This window comes from Chiloscyllium plagiosum, chromosome 6, assembly GCF_004010195.1.
Source record: "Chiloscyllium plagiosum isolate BGI_BamShark_2017 chromosome 6, ASM401019v2, whole genome shotgun sequence".
NCBI lineage: Eukaryota > Metazoa > Chordata > Chondrichthyes > Orectolobiformes > Hemiscylliidae > Chiloscyllium > Chiloscyllium plagiosum.
Window position 1 is genome coordinate 105,990,129 of NC_057715.1, and position 17,927 is coordinate 106,008,055.

Below are 17,927 nucleotides of genomic sequence, written 5' to 3' on the forward strand. Positions count from 1 at the left end.
CTTAGGTTGGTGATAGCTAGCACGAGGGGACATAGCTTTAAATTGAGAGTTGATTGATATAGGACGGATGTCAAAGGTAGGTTCTTTACTCAGAGGGTACTAGGGGTATGGAATGCACTGCCTGCAACAGTTGTAGGGTGACACAGTGGTACAGTGGTTAGCACTGCTGCCTCACAGCGCCAGAGACCTGGGTTCAATTCCCGCTTCAGGCGACTCTCTGTGTGGAGTTTGTACATTCTCCCTGTGTCTGCGGGTAGATGAGAGTAAACCGGTTGATGTGGTGTGTGTGGATTTCAGCAAGGCATTCAATAAGTTTCCTCACAGTAGGCAATTGTACAAAATGTGGAGGAATGGGATTATGGGCGATATAGCAGTTTGGATCAGTAATTGGCTTGCTGAAAGAAGACAGACGGTGGTGGTTGATGGGAAATGTTCATCCTGGAGTCCAGTTCCTAGTGGTGTACCGCAAGGGTCGGTGCTGGGTCCACTGCTGTTCGTCATTTTTATAAACGACCTGGATGAGGGCGTAGAAGGGTGGGTTAGTAAATTTGCAGGTGACACTAAAGTCGGTGGAGTTGTGGATAGTGACAAAGGATGTTGTAGGTTACAGAGAGACATAGATAAGCTGCAGAGCTGAGCTGAGAGGTGGCAAATGGAGTTTAATGCGGACAAGTGTGAGGTGATTCACTTTGGTCAGAGTAACCGGAATGCAAAGTACTGGGCTAATGGTAAGATTCTTGGTAGTGTAGATGATCAGAGAGATCTCGGTTCCAGGTACACAGATCCTTGAAAGTTGCCATCCAGGTTGACAGGGTTGTAAAGAAGGCATACAGTGTTTTAGCCTTCATTAATAGAGGGATCAAATTCCGGAACCATGAGGTTATGCTACAGCTGTCCAAAACTCTGATACGGCCACACTTGGAGTATTGTGTACAGTTCTGGTCACCGCATCATAAGAAGGATGTGGAAGCTTTGGAAAGGATGCAGAGGAGATTTACTAGGATGTTGCCTGGTATAGAAGGAAGGTCTTACGAGGAAAGGCTGAGGGATTTGAGGCTGTTTTTGTTGGAGAGAAGACGGTTAAGAGGTGACTTAATAGAGACATATAAGATAATCAGAGGGTTAGATAGGGTGGACAGGGAGAGTCTTTTTCCAAGTATGGTGAAGGCGAGTGCAAGGGGGCATAGCTTTAAATTGAGGGGTGATAGATATAGGACAGATGTCAGAGATAGTTTCTTTACTCAGAGAGTAGTAAGGCTACAGAATGCTTTGCCTGCAATAGTAGTAGATTCACCAACTTTAAGTACATTTAAGTCGTCATTGGACAAGCATATGGACGTACATAGAATAGTGTAGGTTAGATGGGCTTCAAATTGGTATGACAGGTTGGCGCAACATCGAGGGCCGAAGGGCCTGTACTGCGCTGTAATGTTCTATGTTCTGCGTGGGTTTCCTCTGGATTCCCCGGTTTCCTCTCACAATCCAAAAATGTGCTGGTTAGATAAATTGGCCATGGTAAATTGTCCGTAGTTTTAGGTAAAGGGGTAAATGTAGGGGAATGGGTCTGGGTGGGTTGCGCTTCGGTGAGTTGGTGTGGACTTGTTGGGCTGAAGGGCCTGTTTCCACATTGTAAGTAATCTAAAAGTTGTAGACTCGCCAACTTTATGGGCATTTAAATGGTCATTGGATAGGCATATGAACGAGAATGGAATTGTGTAGATTAGATTGGCTTCAGATTGGTTTCACAGGGCAGCACAACATCGAGGGCTGAGGGGCCTATACTGCACTGTAACATTCTATCTTCTAATTTAGCATGGCCAATCCACCTAACCTGCACATCTTTAGACTCAAAAGATTTAATTATGTTTATCAAGCACGGTCTGTCATTTCAAAGATGCAATTCTCTCCTAAGATATTAATCCACTCAATCATCACTGTGGAATATAGCAAATTCTTGACACTAGTGTCAAACTTCCAGCTCTCACTAATATGAATGGTGCGTTCGCATGTTGTTTCCAATTTAAAGTATTGGTTCAAGTTGGATTGTCTGCGATAGAAGCAGCAGCCACAGTCCTACTGTCTCATTAGAAAAAGACAACTGACGATAGATTTAATCTCAGGGTTGCCATACCTCGGGCAAAAGGTGAAGGCAGAAATGCAGGAATTTCATGGTAATCTCAGCCGGTATGGGAACTGAACTCAGTTAGCATGACCCTATAAACCAGTCTTAGAGCAAACTTATCCCTATTCCATTCATACTGGCTACAACAGCCTCATCCACACCCATTGATAACTTGAGGTGGAAATCACCTGTTCCTGGGACTTGTCAATGCACAATGCATCTCAGATAATTTACAGTCGCACAGCTTAAAAGAAAATACAAATTGTCAGCAAAATACAATTTAAAAACTGTTAGCATGATTTTCCCATTGTTAGGGTTTTGCAACATTTCAATCACCATTTACCTATTGACAGACCAGAAAGCAAAATCTAGGCAAAAGTGAGGACTGCAGATGCTGGAAACCAGAGTTTAGATCAGAGTGGTGCTGGAGGGTGGAGTGGATAGGTGGGAAGGGAGATTGGCAGGTTGGACAGATCAGCACTGTCCTCGGATGCTGCCTGACCTGCTGTGCTTTTCCAGCACCACTCTGATCTAAGCAAGCAAAATCTGTCAGAGAGATGGCAGAATTAAGTAATTATCAAAACCATAGTTGAATAGACAAAGCTATATGTTTACAAAATGCACATGCATTGCTAGAAATGGCTTCAATTTTAACACATAACTGAATAAGTTATAATTAAACTGAGCATCTGGAAATACTTAGCAAGCCTGCAGGAAGGAAGAAGCAGAGTGAATGGGCAGAGATTTCTTCTACCTTTGTGAACCTGGTATTGAGGGGATGCAGGGTCTACACTTACCGAGAGTTAGATCTGCTCAACACTATTCTAAAAAGCAGCCCTCTAACTGTTTGCCACCAGGTTTGTCATCCCATCAAATTTATTGATTGGGATTTTGATACCGTTGGCCTATTGTGGTAGCTGCATACCCTCAGCAGATCCTTGCCAGGATAGGCAGACATTGCCAGTGCAGCTTGGTGACTGTGAGTGTGAGTCAGCATGGATTTGATCTCAATGGCCTGCACATGATATATGGAAAAGTCACCATCTGTGTAAATAGGTATTGGTATGGACCAGACCAAATCCCTTTAAATATATCAAGGAGATAGCCTAGACAGTAACTTTTATCTTATTTAAAGGCAAGTGTAAAGTGCAGTGTTCCAGTTATAATTCAATTGGTCACACTGGTCAGTTTTAGGCAAAACCAACTTTATTTTCCCTTCCAATTAAAATTCAAATCAAAGGAAAGAAGAATTGGTATAACTTTAACCTATTGAAAAACTTAACAGAATAATAGTTAATTAACTACTAAACAACAACAATCCCAATATAGTCACAGCCCATAAACACACCTTTTCTCTCCCTTTTCCCTCACTGTTGCCTCAAATTCAAGCTGCCTCATTTGCAATTAAATTTTAGCTATTTCCAATGATTCTGAATGCATTCCTGGCAATTGTAAATGTTGAGTATTGCTGCAATTATCTCCCCTTTCCTCATGGATACAGTCAACTCCAACTGCAGCTTGCTTGGGCAGTTGTAAAAGTTTTGCTTTGCTCACTTCCTGTAAACTACCCAAAGTGACATCTTCCACCCACAGGAATCAAGAGACTAAAAAGCCATTACTACACAAGTCACCCTCTGTTTAAACCAACTGAATGAAAACAAAAAAACACCAACACTCACTTTGAGTCCAATAATCTTAAACCCAACCTGGACACAGAGAATTTGATCCTGATAAGAGCCCTCCATTTGTTGTAGACCAGTCCCAACTCCCTTCATTGTCTTATTTCAAGGAAAGTGTAAGGTGCGGTGTTCCAGATGTAATTCAATTGATCACGCTACTCAGGTTCAGGCAAAACACACTTTATTTTTATCCCTAATTAAAATACAAACAAAAGAAAAAAGAACTGGGATAACATTAACCCTATTGGAAAACATAATAGAATAATAGATGACTTGACCATTAAACAGCAACTGTCCCACTATAGTCACATTCCACAAACACAGCCTTGGCATCTTCAGTAAAATGGATTGATTTGCATGCAAGGTTTCTCTAGTCTAGGAGAAAAGAACATCAGGAGAAAATTCTGGCAGAGAGAGAGAATGCCAGCTTATTGTTGTGGCAGAAAAACATATAGCAGCTTCCACAGCCAACGTCCAACCCCAACAACTGCTTAAAACCCTGGTGCTTTGGGAGCCTGACTCCACCACCCATTCAGGCTGCTTCTCACATTAAAAAATAACCAGGGCCTCACAAGCTGCTCACTTTACTGGTTTGGAAGAGATAGCTCTCCATATCTATCTCAATCTCTCTTCATAAACAAAAGGACAAAATACATCTCTTAAAGCCATTGGATCGTCACAGTATATATCACCATAGAAGGGAAACTCCTCAGTTAAATCAGGCCTTGATTACGACATTCGCTGCCAAAATCTCAAATCACCTTTAGCTCATTGATAGACCTACAGGTCTCAACTGAGCTTCAACTGAACAGGGTAGATGGGGCCAAAAGCAGAAATTGCTGAGAAACTCAACAGGCCTGGCACCATCTATGGAAGGAGAACAGTCAATGTTTTCTGATTCAATGACCTTTCTTCATAATGGACCTCAAATCTTGACTCTGTTTTCTCTCCACAGACGCTGCCAGATCTGCACAGTTTCTCCAACAATTGCAGTTTTAGTTTCAGATTTTCAGCACCTGCAGTTTATTTGTGTTTTTTTTCTTTTAGGGTAGATGGGGTTGTTGCTGGGCTGCTCTGACAAAATATTGATCAATTCCTAGAGGCATGGCATTCATCCACAAACTCCATCAACAAACACATCGACCTGGATCCAATATACCAACCACTACAGCGGACAGCTGAAACTGACAACCGGAAGCGGCAGGGACAGACCACTATAAACACCGGAGGAAACATCAAAGAAGCGCTTCGCAGGAGGCTCCCAAGCACTGATGATGTCGCCTAGCCAGGGGACGAAACGTTTGCAACAAAAACTTCCAGCTCGGCGAACAGAACCACAACAACGAGCACCCGAGCTACAAATCTTCGCACAAACTTTGAATTGACGTATTCATTGAAATCACCCCAGCCTGCAGCCTGGAAAGATGTCAATTGGCTTTTCATCTCCAGAGGGCCAGCAACCAAAAGATTTCTTTGGCTTTCCCAAAAACTTCATCATCCCATAGCTCCTCGCTATTTTTCCAGCCCAATCACCATTATCCACTACCATGGTGCCAAGTAAATTCAATGCAATATTTCTGCTCAATGGCATTGGTCTTGAACTAATATGAGTCCTTGAATCTTGAATGACAATAATTCACAGTTTACACGTAATAGATACGTGAAGGGAGAAATTAAGCATTAATACACATATGATTATGTCAGTTTGCCAGATGTATGGAGTTATGGTGGTGAAAGTTTCTTATTTTATGCTTCAATGTGGGGACCTTCTTCAATGACAACTGGATGGCATTCATCAAGTTCTGAGACTGGTACCTGACAGTTCATCCAATTCTGTTAAGGAAAACAAAAGGCTGACTTTAGTATGAAAGGTTTTTGCTTTTGTGTTAGTTTTCATAGCATCGTACACTGACATTCTACAAAAGTAGGTCATGCCATCTATCATGTCTGTTCTGGCCTTTTGAGTCATGTCATGGTGATAGTTCAGAAGGTCACAGTTTGGCCCACTGTGTCTGTGCTGTCTCTCTGTAACATTCAAAATAATATTCCCTGCCTTCTCCCTGTAGCCCAAGGTAGACAGGCAGGAGGCTGGAAATACGCAGCAAGTTAGGCAGCATCAGGAAGTGGAGAAATCAAGCCCAGCACATTTTTCCTTCTCGGATGATAGTCTAACTCCCTCTTGTCCCCTCAACAGAACCTGTGAGGTATTGCATTCTAAATCCGAGCCACTCGCTATGTAAATCTGAGCTAACTGAACGTGAGTAGTTTCTCCCCATCTACCCTGTCCAAACAAACTTTCAAATTAGGAGCATAAGTATGCGACTCAGTTCCTCAACCCTGCACTATTTTTCAATTAAAATCTGATTACCCCACATCCCCATCTACCTCCAATAACGTTTTACCCCTTTCTTCTTTATCAGGAATCAACTACCTCTACATGGTGGCTCAGTGGTTAACATTACTGCCTCACAGCACCACGGACATTGGTTTGATTCCAGCCTCGGGCGACTGTATAGAGTTTGCACATTCTCCCCGTGTCTCATGAGTTTCCTTCAGGTGCTCGGGTTTCTTCTCACAGTCCAAAGATATGCAGGTCAGGTGGATTGGCCATGAGAAATTCAGGGATAGGGTAGGGGTATGGGTTTGGATGGGATGTTCTTCAGAGGGTTGGTATGGGTCCGCTGAGCTGAATGGCCTACTTCCACACTGTATGATTCTACCTGTAAGATACTTGGTGATTCGGCTTTCACCACCTTTTGAGAAAAAAGTCTCAAAGACTTGCGACTCTGAGAACAAGAATTCTCCCCATCTTTGCCTTAAATGGATGAAATGTTATTTTTAATCAGTGACACAAAGATGCTGACACTTGTCCAAAGGAAATATCTTTTCCAGATTGGCCTCATCAAGGCTAGTCAGGATCTTAAATGTTTCAATTATGTAGCCTTTTACTCTTCTGATCTCTGATGGATACAATCATAACTTGTTTAAATTTTATTCATAAAACAACCCCATTTCAGGTATTAGTCTAATGAACCTCTCTGAAAACTGTTTCCAAAGCAGTTGCACCCTTTAGTAGTTAAGGTGACCAATACCGTACAGCATACTCCATGCATGATCTCACCAATGCCCTTCATAACTGAAGGACAATCTCACATTTGTCATCAGTTCTCCTGAAAATAATGATAACATTCTATGAGATTTCCTAATTACTTATTAAATTATATTAATTGAATAGTCTTTATGGTTTTTAATACATCACTCTAATCCCCTCCCAACATTCCCTTCTTCAAGAAAGATCTACCTTATCTATATACCAACGAAGTTTGTCATCTCTGGAACTATTCTCATGAATCTTCAATTCCTCTCTCTAATGCCCCTCACAGTCTTCTGAAAGTCCCTTTCATTGCATGAACTCTAACTTTACTCATATGTCAGATCTTTGGAACTTTACCAAATGCCTTTTGGATGTCCATATCTGGACCAATACTCCAGCTGAAGTTGAACCATTGATCCACAGGGAGACTGTCTCATTTGAGAGAGATAACTGGTGATAGGCCATCATGCTTCAGGCAAGGAGAGACGCTAAGCCTTTCATGGAAATCTCAGCCAATGCAGGAACTGAACCCATGCAAACAAACTGTAAAACTAACTGAGCGAACCAATCCCCTTCCCTTGTTTAATCCAGGCCTAACATTACTTCCTTGCTTTGTACTCTCTGTGCATCTGTTAACAGCTCTCTCAACCTGTCCTCATACCATCAGTGATTTATGCATGCATACACCTGGGTCCCTGTGCTCCCGTAGCCCTTTTAGAAACTTTATGTTGCCTGCCTGCGCACCATTATGTTAAATTACATCAGCCACATGCCTGCCAAGTCCAACAATCTTTCTATGAAACTCTAAAGTTGAACACTATCTTCCTTGGATTTTGCAATGCTTCAAAGTTTTTTATGGTCTGCAAATTTTGAAATGGTGCCTTGAACATTACGCTCAAAGACATTATTAATTATTTGATAAAGTTTCTAACACCAATCCATGTGAAATCCCGCTTTGAATGTTCCTCCAGTAACTGAAAAACAACCAGTAACTGCTATCATTCATTAAATATTTTATCTGTTTTGCTAATGTCCCTTTCATTGCATGAACTCTAACTTGACTCACACGTCACTTCTCTGGAACCTTATCAAATGCCTTTCGGATCTCTATGTATATTAACCCTCACCTACCCTTTCTGTTACCTCTTCAAAAAACTCAAGAAATTTTGTTAAGCATCATTTACCCTTAACCAATCCATGCTGGGTATCCTTAAATTCACCTATGTTCTCCCAAGAGGCAATTTCGTTTGCCCTGAATCATCATTTCTAGAAAGTTCCCCACCATTGAAGTCAAACTGACTGATCAAGTTTCTCAATTTTCCAGTAACCTTTTTTTTTAGCTCTGTAATTGTTTTCCTTCAAGTATTTAGCTAAGGCTGTTCTGAATGTTAGTACAGAATGGATTTTTAGGCTCTCTTCAGGTTACACAACCAGGTTAAAATACTTGTGGCTGTTTGCTCTGGTTCTTTTACCAAACTTGGTGTAGTGAACAGCAAAGAAGATTATGTCGGATTACTATGGGATCTTGATCAGATGGACCTATGGGTTCAGAAGTGGCAGATGGAGTTTAATTTAGATAAATGCAGAGTGCAGGACTTATATACTTAATGATAAGGTCCTAGGGAGTGTTGCTGAACAAAGAGACCTTGGAGTGCAGGTACATAGCTCCTTGAAAGTAGAGACACAGGTAAATATGATAATGAAGAAGGCAGTTGATATGCTTTCCTGTATTGGTCAGAGCATTGAGTACAAGATTTGCATAGGTCATGTTGCAGCTGTACAGGACATTGGTTAGGCCACTGTTGGAATATTGCACGCAAATCTTGTCTCCTTCCTATCGAAAGGATGTTGTGAAACTTGAAATGGTTCATAAAAGATTTACAAGGATGTTGCCAGGGCTGGAGGATTTGAGCTATTGGGAGAGATTTAACAGGCTAGGGCTGTTTTTCCTGAAGTGTTGGAGGCTGAGGAGTGACCTTATAGAGGTTTATAAAATCATGAGGGGCATGGATAGGGTAAATAGACAAGGTATTTTCCCTATGGTGGGGGAATCCAGAGCTAGAGGGCATAGTTTAGGATGAGAGGCGTAAGATATAATTGAGACTGAAGGCGCAACTTTTTAATGCAGAGGGTGGTGCGTGTGTGGAATGAACTGCCACAGGAAGTGGTGGAGGCTGGTACAATTGCAACATTTAAAAGGCAGCTGGATGGGTTTATGAACAGGAAGGGTTTGGAGGGATATGAACCGGGTGCTGGCACATGAGGCTAGATTGGGTTGGGATATCTGGTCGGCATGGATGAGCTGGACCGAAGGGTCTGTTTCTGTGCTGTACACCTCTATAACTCTATTAATACTTTAAATCTGTATTCTCTGCTTACCATGCCTTCTGCCAATAGAAACAGTTTCTCCTTATTTGCTTTATTAAAATCCTTCTATGATTTTAAACATCTGGATTAAATCAGTTCTTAAACTTTTCTGCTCTGGTGGGTATTTGTGGCAGTGATGTGGAGAACAGGCAACTGAGATCTCCCAGAGATCAAGCTAAGCAGAGGATTCATCAAAACTTTTAACTCTATTCCTTTATTTTTCTTGTTTATATTCAGAAGGATTTTAATGTTAGCTATTACTTTATTTCTTTATGTCTCTACTTTGTTTCTTTTGTACATTGTATCTGGGTTTGTTGAACCTAGGTGCCATTGTACCTAAGATGGTGCTATGTGTGGAGACATTATACACTTTTCACTGTACTCCTGGACTTCCACACTTGAGTACATGTGACAATAAAATCCAAACCTTAGTACAGCAATCAAAGCTTCTCCAGTCTTTCTACATCATTGCAGTTTCTTCATGTTTGCTGCCTTTCAGGTAGGTTCCTTCTCTGTTTTTGCCTTAATATTTTTCTCAAAGTGTGGAGCCCAAAACTGAGCACACTGCTTTATCTGGGATCTAAGGCAGTATCTCAGTTATGCACTTCTTTTTCATTGCAAATATTTTGAATTACATTTACCTTTTTAAAAAATATTCTCTTATGGGATGTAAGCATTTGTAGGCCATCACTAATGTTTAAATAAATATGTTCATGAGATGTGGGTGACACTGGTAAGGCTGGCAATTATTGCTCATCCCTAACTAACTTTGAACTGAATGTTTTGCTCTCAGCCATTTCAGTGGACAGTTTAGATTCAACCACAGAGCTGAGATTCAGAAGTCACATGTAGCTAAGGAAAGATGGCAGATTTTCTCTCAAAGGGGCATTTTTAAATCGATGGGTTTTCCAACAATCGACAGTTGGTTGCATGGTCACCAGTAGCTTATCTTTTTAATTCACATTTTTATTGAATTCAAATTTTACTACCTGCCATGGTGAGTCCAAATCGTGTTACATAGCATTCGCTTGAGTCCTCGGAATTTCTGCTTCAGTGCCATAGCCACTCTGCCACTTCAAACATTCCTTGTTCTACTCCTACTCCCCACCTAGAACACTTTTTCCCATACATTGATCATTTCTTCTGGGCTGTTTCCTGCCTCACCATTTGGAATTGGAAAACTTCATCAGTTTTGCTTCCCATTTCGAACCTTCTCTCACCATCGCGTGGTCCATCACTGACTCGGGCCTTCCCTTCCTTGACTTCACTGTTTTCGTTTCTGAGGATAGGCTGTTGACCAGTATCCATCACAAGCCCACTGACTCCACAGTTACTTTGATTACACCTCCTCACTCCCTCTTCCTGCAAGGATTCCATTCGCTTTTCCCAGTCTCTCCATCTCCATCAGGTCTGATGACGACACCTTCCACCAGTCTGGCTCAAACATGGCTTCTCTTTTTCTCAATCAAGATACTCCACACTCCCCGCTCTCCAATTGTGGTTGACAGGGCCCTCAGCCATGTTTGACCCGTCTCCCACACTTCTGCCCTCAACTCTTCCCCTCCTGCCCAGAATAATGAAAGGGTTTTCTGCTTATCCTTACTTTTTACCCCACTAGCCTCCACATTCAGAGGATCATCCTTTGTATCCCACAGCCTCCAGTGGGATGCCATCATCAAAGACATCCTCACCTCCCCAGCCCCTGCATTCCACAGGGACCATTCATTCTGTAACCTTCTGTTTCACTCCTCCATCACTCCGATCACTCCCTCATGTAATCGTACAAAGCGTAAGACTTGACTGTTCATTTCCTCATTCTCTCCTTACAGATCAACCAGGTGAAGCAACGTTTCACTTATACTTCTTACAATCTAGTCTACTGCATTCATTGATTACAATGGGGTTTCTTTTGTATTGACGAGACCAAATGCAGACAAGGTGGCTGCTTTATAGAACACCTCCAGTCTGTCTGCAGGAATGACCCTGACCTCCCAGTGGCTAGGCATTGCTACCATGCTGACATTTCTATCCTGGGCAATGTTCCAATGAAGCACTATGCAAGCTCAAGGAACAATGTTTCATTTTCTGCTTCACCGCTTTATCATGTTGAATGGCACAGCAGGCTTCAATCGCCAAGTGGCCTACTCCTGCCTCTAGTCTCTGTGTAATTTTTGCAAGATCTCTATCTCGTGGGTGACAGATTGCCACCCATACAGCAAAAATAAACATTTGACCCCTAAACACTCCACCTCCAATCGTGTTATTTCTGTTTTGTTGGGTAGCAAACTGTTTGAACCCTGGGGATTTCTGACATTCCAGATAGTCTCAATATTAATTCCCAGTTGAAACACAGAGTGATAACTTGTAGCAGCTTGTACTTTCACTCAAAATTGAAAGCTACTACTTGTAAAAGATTGACAATTTATAATGCATGCCTGAAGATAATTATTTCTAAAACTAAAGATATTTCACTTGAAGGCAAAACACAAAGTGCAACATTACCTCAAAATACTCAAGCAACTAATCTTGGAAAATTTGGCCATGAGGCATATAGCGTCACATTAGCACCACCTACCTGGAAATCTCCATTGTATTCTTCAAACAATGCTTTGAACTTCTTTTGAGGATTGGGAATTGGTTTGAATGCAACTTCCAGTACTCTGTACCTAAGCATGTTCAATGTATTAGATTAATCCACATTAGCTTCACATTATTTTGCATTTAAATACACTTGAGTTTTGTGGTAGATCACAACTTTGTACGATAACAGAGAAAATATGTGCTATCAGGTTGGCAGCCCATTTCTGATCTCTCTCCTTTACTATTTTCATTGAAGTCAATGGGAAGGATGTGAAATGAGCTGCCAATTGACATACACTCATTTTTGCTATCTCAGAAAGTCAAGATGGACCTTTCATTCATGAACACAAATTCAAAATGCAAGTTAAAGTGATAGGATTTATACATTGCTCCAATAAGAGAAGACTTTGCATTAGTTTCGCCATTGTAAATTATTTAAAGAACGAGAGAGAGAAAGAAAGAAAAAAAGAAACAAAGGTAGAAAGGAAGAAAGGAAGGACAGAAGGAAGGGAGAAAGAGAGGAAGGAAGATGTTTCGAGACACAAAAGTATTGAGTTAGAATCTGCTGTTGAGATAGAGGACCAGCCATTCGTATATTAAGTGGGAAAGCAGGTTTGGTAGTCAAATAGTTGAGAGTGTGGTGCTGGAAAAGCACAGCAGGTCAGGCAGCAGCCTAGGAGCAGGCGAATCAATGTTTTGGGCGCAAGCTTGTAGCAGCTTGTAGCGAAAACTTGGAGCAGCTTGCACTTTCCACTCAAAATTGAAAGCTACTACTTGTAAAAGATTGGCAATTCATAATGCATGCTGACAGAGAATTATTTCTAAATTATTCCTGATGAAGGGCTTATGACCAAAACATTGATTTTCCTGCTCCTCGGATGCTGCCTGACCTGCTGTGCTTTTCCAGCACCACACTCTCGACCCTGATCTCCAGCATCTGATGGTCCTCACTTCCTCATTGTTGACAGTCAAATAGCCTATTACTGCTCCTTGTTGTAATTAGTTCACAGGATGAGGGTGACATTGACTGGGGCAGCAATTATTGTCCACCATTAATTGTCCAGAAGGCTGTTGAGTGTCAATCATATTTCTGCTGGGTTTGGAGTCACATGTAGGCCAGACTGTGAAAGGATGACAGATTTCCTTCTCTAATGGACATTAGTAAACCAGATGTGCTTATAGTATGGCCACCATGTGGCTAGTTATTTCCTAAACTCGAATTTCACTATCTTCCATGACAGGATTTAAACCTATGTCCAGAATATTGGATCAGTGACATTACCACAGTGCAACTGCCTCTCCTTCCCCTACTTCCTTTATTTCTCTAAGTGCAGTGTTTTCTGAGTTGGGGGTTTAGTTCAGGTTATTATCCAATCAGATATCACAGCGACCCTGGTTTATGAAATGGAATAATAGCCAAGACTGTCACAAATGACAGCCAGATACATATCCCTTTTATACGTTACACATGCAAAATGTAAAAAGAACTCAAGTATGATGCTTCAGTTTAGCAATTTGCAACAACCCACCATCTTGTTCATTATAACTTAGCTGAGGCAGCAGAGGAGACTGGAGCCAAGACCAAGTGAGCACATTCAGAAAGGGGGGGGGTTCAGAGTAAAAATTGGCAACGTCGGGCTTCTGGGTGAAAAGTATTCCTGAAATCCCTAACAAACCTCCTGCTTCCGACTATACCACTTGGTTATTGACCAGTCTAATAAGGGGAAAGGTTTCTCCCTATCTACCTGGTCTGTGCTCCTCAGAACTTTGTATACCTCAATCAGATTCCCTTCAGTCTTCTCTGCTCTAATGAAAACAGACCCAGTGTGTCTAGTCTCATTTTACAACTGAATTTCTCCAACTCAGGCAACATCCTGATGGATCTCCTTTGAATCTTCTCCAGTGCAATTACATGGTTCTTGTAGTGTTTTGACCAAAATGCACACAGTACTCCAGCTGTGACATAACTAATGGTGTATACAGTTCCATCATAACCTCATTGCCCTTGTATTCAGTGCCTTGACTAATTTTTTTTTTAGATTAGATTAGATTACTTACAGTGTGGAAACAGGCCCTTCGGCCCAACAAGTCCACACCGCCCCGCCGAAGCTTCCATCATAACCTCATTGCCCTTGTATTCAGTGCCTTGACTAATAAAGGTGAGTATCTCATATGCCTTCTTAACCACCTAATGCAGCCATCTTGCTGCCTCCAATAATCTATGGAACCAAGGTCCATTTGCACTTCCAAGGGACCTACCATGCAGCATGTACTTCCTTGCCTTCAGAGTCCTCCAAAAAAGCATTGCTGTGGAGTTTTCAAGGTTAAATTCTATTTGCCCCAGTTCAGCCCATCTGACCAGCCTGAGATATATATATATATATCTTAAGCCCAATAAGTGAAAAGTAAGGACAGGGATTGGGGAGCAGCAAGTCCTGGCAAAGTCAAGAGGATCAGCTCGGTCAACCATGTCGACAGGGACCATTGAGCTGATTTCCCAGTTTTTCCATCCACCCATAACACCAATATTTTTTGTTTGCCTGAATGAGTGTGTCAGGGGAGTCTTAAAGGTGGGATGAGATTTTTCACTGAAAGTGTTATACAGCAGTGGTTCAGAGCTGTTTACATGTCACTAGAATCTAGTTATTTGTAATAAATAGGAGTTCTGGTTAAGTATAGAAACCTGGTCCATGTTTTCTATTAGGCTGCATCTAAATCACAGGTCAATATGGGAATTTTGTGCACTTTGTTAAAATCATTAACTCCCATGACAATGCCAGAAATAATGGAGCTTGACTTCCAATGTGCTACCCTAGTGAGCCGGGAAAATAGTGCATCCATATCTTTCAAACTGGATCAATGCCTGCAGCAGAATTCCCCATGAAGGGTCACTGTGGGACCCTTGCCTCTGATAATTCATATCATGACTTAGGTTTTAAAGTGCAGGGGCTAATTTCCGAATTTGCGGGCAACACAACTGTTGAAAACATTTTAAGCTCTTCAGTAAGGCGTTCGACAAGGTTCCCCATGGGAGACTGATTAGCAAGGCTAGATCTCATGGAATACAGGGACAACTAGCCATTCAGATACAGAACTGGCTCAACGGTAGAAGACAGAGGGTGGTGGTGGAGGGTTGGTTTTCAGACTGGAGGCCTGTGACCAGTGGAGTGTCACAAGGATCAGTGCTGGGTCCACTACTTTTCATCATTTATATAAATGATTTGGATGTGAGCATCAGAAGCATAATTAGTAAGTTTGCAGATGACACCAAAATTGGAGGTGTAGTGGACAGCAAAGAAGGTTACCTCAGATTACAATGGGATCTTGATCAGATGAGCCAATGGGCTGAGAAGTGGCAGATGGAGTTTAATTTAAATAAATGCAAGGTGCTGCATTTTGGAAAAGCAAATCTTAGCAGGACTTACACACTTAATAGTAAGGAGCTAGGAAGTGTTGCTGAACGAAGAGATCTTGGAGTGCAGGTTCATAGCTCCTTCAAAATGGAGTCACAGATAGGATAGTGAAGAAGGTGTTTGGTATGCTTTCTTTTATTGGAAGGAGTATTGAGTACAGGAGATAGGAGGACATGTTGTGGCTGTACAGGACCTGGGTTAGGTCACTTTTGGAATATTGCGTGCAATTCTGGTCTCCTTCCTTTTGGAAGGATGTTTTGAAACTTGAAATATTCAGAAAAGATTTACAAGGATGTTGCCAGGGTTGAAGGATTTGAGCTATAGGGAGAGGTGAATAGGCTGGGGCTGTTTTCCCTGGAGCATCGGAGGCTGAGGGGTGACCTTATAGAAGTTTATAAAATCATGAGGGGCATAGATAGGATAAATAGACAAAGTCTTTTCCCTGGGATGGGGGAGTCCCGAACGAGAAGGCATAGTTTTTGGGTGAGAGGGGAAAGATATAAAACAGACCTAGGGGGCAACCTTTTCACGCAGAGGGTGGTACATGTATGGAATGAGCTGCCAGAGGAAGTGGTGGAGGCTGGTACGATTTCAACAATTAAAATGCTTCTGGATGGATATTTGAATAGGAAGGGTTTGGAGGGATATGGGTCGGGTGCTGGCAGGTGGGACTAGATTGGGTTGGGATATCTGGTCAGCATGGACAAGTTGAACTGAAGGGTCTGTTCCCATGCTGTATATCTCTATGACTCTATGACTGCGAGGAGAGACAGTGTAGAACTTCAAAGGACATCATCAAGTTGGTGAAGTGGGCAGTTAGAGGGCAGATGAAGTTCAATGAGGACAGGTACGAAGTGATACATTTTGGTAAAAAGAACATTGAAAGACAGTATACAATAAAAGCGTGTGCAGAAGGAGAGAGACCTGGATGCTTATGTCATGGCATGGTGGCTTCGTGGCTAGCACTAATACATCACAGTGCCAGGGACCCAGTTCAATTCCAGCCTTGGCTGACCGTGTGGAGTTTGCACACTCCCCTGAGTCTGTTTCCTCCGACAGTCCAAAAATGTGCAGCTTAGGTGGAACGGCCATAGTAAGATGTCCAGGGATGTGCAGGCTAGATAGCTTAGATGTGAGAAATGCAAGGGTAGAGGGAATGAGTCTGGATAGGATGCTTTTCAGATGTTGGGTGACTTGCTTCCACACTGCAGGGATATGATATGCAAATATCTATTTTGAGGATAATAATTATATGCCTCTGACATTTCAGTTCTCCCACCTTGTCCTTAACTTTCAAAAGTGGTAAGGGATTTTCTCTGCTAATTCCTTTAAAAATGCTTAGGGTCAACGTTCCACAATCAGATCACAGCGTAACAATTGACAATTCAGCATATTCAGCACTGGAAAATGACGACTGCATTAGTGTCATAGAAATATGGTTGCAACTGGAAGATGCCCAAAAGTCACAACTGAGAAGATACCACCGTTTCACAGGGTCAATGAGGTCCAAACATAACAACTGAAGTTTGTATATTATTTAGTGGAGGACTCTCAATTATTGTTCTTAGTGTTCACATGAAAGAGAAAAGTGAAATCACCTCAAACAGACTTGGACTATCTTTTAAAAAGCAAGCAGCGTAAAAAGAATGGATGAAAAAGAGAGATGGAAAGAAAATGAAGGGAAGAAAGAAATAAGGAAAGAGAGGGAAAAGGGGGAGGGAGAGAGAGATAGAGTGTTTGCATTTATATAGCATTTTTCATGACCCCAAAGAGTCAAAATGTACTTTGCAACCAATCCAATGACTAAACATGACTGAGAAAAAAATACATGAAGTCAAAGCTTTTCATTAGAATTGAAACATGAGAAAATCAAATAGGGAACAAGAATTCACAAAGCCTGGAAAAGCAGGGGTGATTGGTTGGACAATGGTTGGCACAGAGATGCAGCTGAAAATGTTTTTTTAATTAACCTATTTTTCCTGACCAACCTGCGCAGAAATGTTACTATACACCTCTGGAGCAGGTGAGACCTGAACCTAGGCCTGATGTTACAGGGCTTGGGTCACTGCCACTGCATAGCCAGAGGCATGCCAGCAGAAGCTGTTAACTGTGTCAGTTAATTGAATAAAATCAAACCAGACAAATTAATCTGATCAATCAAGCCTGAATGCATATGCACTCCTTGTTCCCCAGTTAGTTGATAATCAGCTGTCAGTAAACAGCTTCTGTTTTCACACGAGTCATTGGTTTCAATATGAGACTGCGCTTTTTTTCTATCTCTCTCTCCACAATTGTTGTGTTTTCACAGCACTTCCTGTTTTAATTCCGACTTCCTGCAATCCACAGTCTTTCCTTTGATTCGAGCCTCTTTTTTAACCCTATATCTGACATCTTAAAAAACAAGGAGAAAGTGGGGACTGCAGATGCTGGAGACCAGAGTTGAAAAATGTGGCGCTGGAAAAACACAGCAGGCCAGGCAGCATCTGAGGAGCAGGAGAATCGACGTTTCGGGCATAAGCCCTTCTTCAGGAATGAGGCTGATGTGCCAGGCGGGCTGAGATAAAAGGTAGGGGGGGAGGGAATTTTGGGGAGGGGCGCTGGAATGCGATAGGTGGAAGGAGGTGAGGGTGAGGGTGATAGGCCGGAGAGGGGGTGGGGGCGGAGAGGTCGGG

General features: G+C 42.0%; 1 protein-coding gene across 1 annotated transcript in view; it reads right to left on the bottom strand.

The window, feature by feature from the left end:
• Nucleotides 1-5,110: 5,110 nt before the first annotated feature.
• The window catches only part of LOC122550912 (interleukin-5 receptor subunit alpha-like), a 67,647-nt gene continuing 54,830 nt past the window's right edge, over nucleotides 5,111-17,927 (bottom strand). The window contains exons 10-11 of the mRNA XM_043692342.1: nucleotides 11,838-11,928; nucleotides 5,111-5,634 (exon numbers count right to left, since the gene is read on the bottom strand). Coding sequence (XP_043548277.1) covers nucleotides 5,548-5,634; nucleotides 11,838-11,928 — 178 coding nt within the window. The 3' untranslated portion in view covers nucleotides 5,111-5,547. The remainder of the gene's footprint in view (nucleotides 5,635-11,837; nucleotides 11,929-17,927) is intronic.